The sequence below is a fragment of the Cyphomyrmex costatus genome, unplaced genomic scaffold (assembly GCF_001594065.2).
Source record: "Cyphomyrmex costatus isolate MS0001 unplaced genomic scaffold, Ccosl1.0 scaffold2359, whole genome shotgun sequence".
Taxonomy (NCBI): Eukaryota; Metazoa; Arthropoda; class Insecta; order Hymenoptera; family Formicidae; genus Cyphomyrmex; species Cyphomyrmex costatus.
The window spans coordinates 1-4003 of NW_017276432.1; the positions used below are offsets into that span (position 1 = coordinate 1).

A 4003-nucleotide genomic window follows, 5' to 3' on the forward strand; every position below is an offset into this window, starting at 1 on the left:
TCTCTCTCTCTCTCTCTCTTGAGTGGTATTTAATAGATCTACTTCAATAATTGCTTTTAAAGTCATTTTTAATTATTTATCCCCAATCCTTTTCATTTTCAAGACTCACTTCTGTTATGAAATTTTTGGTATCCATTATGAGATATCCATTTGTTTCCTAGTCAAATATTTCATTAATTCTTTGAATCATTTTCACTGTTTTAAAACAAAATTTAAATTTATATTTAAAAAAATTTAGAATTGCTTCTTTTCCATATTTAATAATAATGATAACAATTAATCATAAAGTTAACATCAAAAATAAAATTACTAGCATAATTAACAAAGTGGAATCTACATTTGAAATAGACGCAATATGAACATAATCAAACATATCTTTATTAGAGAATAAAACCTCAAAATTTAAAATAGTAAAAACCATTATTTTTGTATCAACCTAATTAAATATTAATCTAGAAGATTATTGCCATCTAGCTCTATGTTTATAATTTTATATTTTATAATAATTTGTTTCAGTATTTAAAAAATTGATATTTAAATAATAACGAATTTTCTTTTTAATACAAATATTTTCATTTATATATATAAAATGTTTGTTTTAATTAAATTCACTTTTAATTAAAATTTAGAAGGAATTTTGAAATTTTTATTGAAAAGTTGGTGATTTTGAGGTGTTTTTATGAACTTTTCTATCAATGTAGCGATATACCACAAAGAATTTAAGAAACATCTATATTATATAATAAATATTAAATTATTATACAAAGTCAAATTTAATATATTTATTGTGCAGCCAAAAATGAGCAATTGCAGCGCAAATTGCAGCTGTTAGTCAACAATTTTTGTGTGGAAAAGCTTCCAAGGAATGCGGATGTCTTTGGAGACATCTCAGGCAGAAAATTCGAGCGAATTCCAATGGACGAGCGCGAGGAGGAAGAGGAAAAATTTCAGGATACAGAAGCGCGCGTTCCACGTCGACTGAAGCCCAGCTTGGGCCAGTATGCTAAGATGATCAAGTCGTATATATCTAAAAACGATGTGAATTCTGCTTTGCAGGTCCTCGATTTGATAAAAGAGAATCGAGACAAGCCCACGATATACTTGTACAATCTCCTATTGTGTGCGTTTGCCAAACAGGGCGACGTAAAGCAATGCTTTAGTCTGTACAACAAGGCAAAGATGTATGGATTACAGCCGAACGCGGGAACCTACACTAGTCTATTCAACGCGTGTGCTTTATCTGATAAAAGCAAAGTAGCTCTGGAGCATCTCAATAGGCTGCGAAGGTTTCTTTATGATCGACAGTTTCCACTGAACAGTACACATTATAATGTCATGGTAAAGGCGTACAGTTGGCACGGTAAGATCGTTGAGGCCTTCCAGCTGGCGGACGAGATGAGAGACAGACGCATTCCTATCGGAGAGATCACTTACAACTCTCTGTTTCATGGAGCAATTTCTGACAAGGAGACTGGCCTGCGACATGCCTTAATTGTGTGGCACTTAATGCGCTTGAAAAATATCAAGCCATCTTTGACTACATATAATCTTCTCCTGAGAGCGATCAGGGATACAAATTTGGGAAATTTAAAGCCCAACGATGTTCTTCTCTCAGGATTTAACCAGACTAAGGTTTCATTGTTGGAAGGCGAGAAGCCTGATCTGCTGGCATCTCCACCTATGTTGAGCACACTTTTACCAATGGGAAAAGAACAGAGTATTATGCAACGCGATACTGATGTAGAGGTACAAAAATCGATAAATTTGAATGACGTTTTGGTCAACAATCGTCTGATTTTATTTGGTGGTCTTGAAAGATTTCTAAATCGAATGTCCAACGATGGTGTTAAACCTGATATCAAAACTATTACGTTACTCCTGAATTTAATTCCGAACACGGTGCCCGCTGAGAATCTACTCGTCAAAACTGCAGAGGAGAAAAATATTAAACTGGATATTGACTTTTTCAATATGCTCATTAAAAGGCGCAGCGTACGATTCGATTATAAAGCTGCGAAAGTAAGTATTATGGATGAATGCGGTCACTTGCACTACACTGGATCATCACATATCAAAGTATTTAAATGCAATAGCTCAGTATTAGATCAGTAAGTATGAAATGTCTAATTTTTATATATTATTATTAATACTCGTAACTTTGTTAAAATTGAACGAAATTTACATTTAAAAAAAGTTTTAAAGCTAAAAATCTCTATTTTCAAAAGACTGCTGATTTTGAGTTTAGTAATTTTTATATATAAAAAGCTATGACCAGGACATATAAAATGAACATTTTTTGTTACTTTGGGCTTATATATATATATATATATATATCATATGTTTAAAATAAATTTTTCTGACATAAACTTTCTGACATAAAAACTCTAAACTTTTCCTACAAGACAATTTTTTTTAATTATTCCTAAGATTTGTTACTCAGTTATCACGAATTAAATAAAAGAAGCATTTTTATTAAGATCAAAGATGCTACGAGCATAAAAAATTGTTAGATTGTTAGTCAATTTAACTCGTGACAGTACTGCGGTAGTTTATTAGTTTGTGTTGTAAGTCTGAAAAAAATTTCGGCGCGCATTTAAGGATCTACATATATAGTATATAAATTCACACAAAATTATATTAGAAACATCCAGCTTGACCGTAAATGGCTTATTCTCATCGGTATTTAGTCTAAAATTCTCACGGTCTAAATAAGATATTTTTATTTAGACTTTAATTATTCATAACTCCATTAAAAATCGTCATAACGTAATTAAAAAAAAAAAAACAGATTCTCAATGCTGAAATTTTACTTTATCGAATAGTATATGTGTCCATTTTTTTTTTAATATATAGATACTTCATGCTTAATGATCTAAATGATACATGGGGATAAACAAAATAATAGGAATACTTGAGAAATATATTATTAATTTTATTAATGAGAAGTTGGTCTACCATTTGTCTTTAATATAGATTCTACTTTCGACTTAGAGTTATACATATATTGTTTTGCTTGAATGGTATAACTACAATCTAGTATTACACCATTCATCTAACAGAACATCCAATTGCTTGGAAGACATTGAAGGAAGAAATCTGTTTTTCATTCTGCTCTTGAAAACTATAAACGATGATTAAATCAGATAATTATATTGGCCAGAAAAGATATTAAAGTTTTTGAGAACAGGGCAATTTTGGAAAATAGAATGAGAAGAGAAAATATCCTCCTTTAATATTGTTTATATAAGCAAATGGAAGTAGTTCTACTAAAAGAATCTAAACATTTCATTAGTAATTTGCCAATCTCTTATTAATAAAACAAGTAGTAAAATAAAATGGTGTATTTTTCAAGTGTTCAATATTATTTTGCCTGTCTCTGTATATTATGATAAATAATGTATATAAATATCCAGATTATATTAGAAATTTAATTGTTTAAAATATATACGGGGTATCTTAGAAGTATTAGAAAATATTTCGCGTGCTGATAGAGCAGACTGAGTTAAAAAGTCCTCTACCATTTTGCAATTTGCGTAATAGTTACAAGACTTAATTATTAAAAATCGCTAAATATTAGTTTCCAATAATTTTTTACTTAAGTACTATCAACTTTATAGAAAAACACAGAGACAAAAATTATTTATTTTCTTCTCATAGAACTCTAAGAATCTTTTCAGAATTTATTATCAATCTTTTAGTATTGCATTTTCTTTTCGACAAGTATTTTTCCCAACATGAAAAAATTCTCAGAATTTTTCATTCTTCATAAATTTTTCATTACTTTATAAGAATAAAATTAATAATTTTTGTTACTTATTTTTTTGTAAAGTTGATAGTACTTGAATAAAAAATTATTGAAAACCAATATTCGGTGATATTTAATAATTAATATCTTGTTAGCTATTGCGAAAAATACATGTTAGAGGATTTTTCAACTTAGTTTAATCCGCTCTACCAGCACACGAAGTATTTGATGATTATTCTTATATATATATATATATAT

The 4003-nt window shown here is 29.3% G+C and overlaps 1 protein-coding gene across 1 annotated transcript in view; it reads left to right on the forward strand.

Moving 5' to 3' along the window:
- Positions 1 to 793: 793 nt before the first annotated feature.
- The window catches only part of LOC108774145 (pentatricopeptide repeat-containing protein 1, mitochondrial), a gene marked incomplete at its 5' end in the record, with an annotated part of 4851 nt that continues 1641 nt past the window's right edge, over positions 794 to 4003 (forward strand). The window contains one exon of the mRNA XM_018540178.1: positions 794 to 2019. Within this exon, the coding sequence (XP_018395680.1) occupies positions 794 to 2019 (1226 nt within the window). The remainder of the gene's footprint in view (positions 2020 to 4003) is intronic.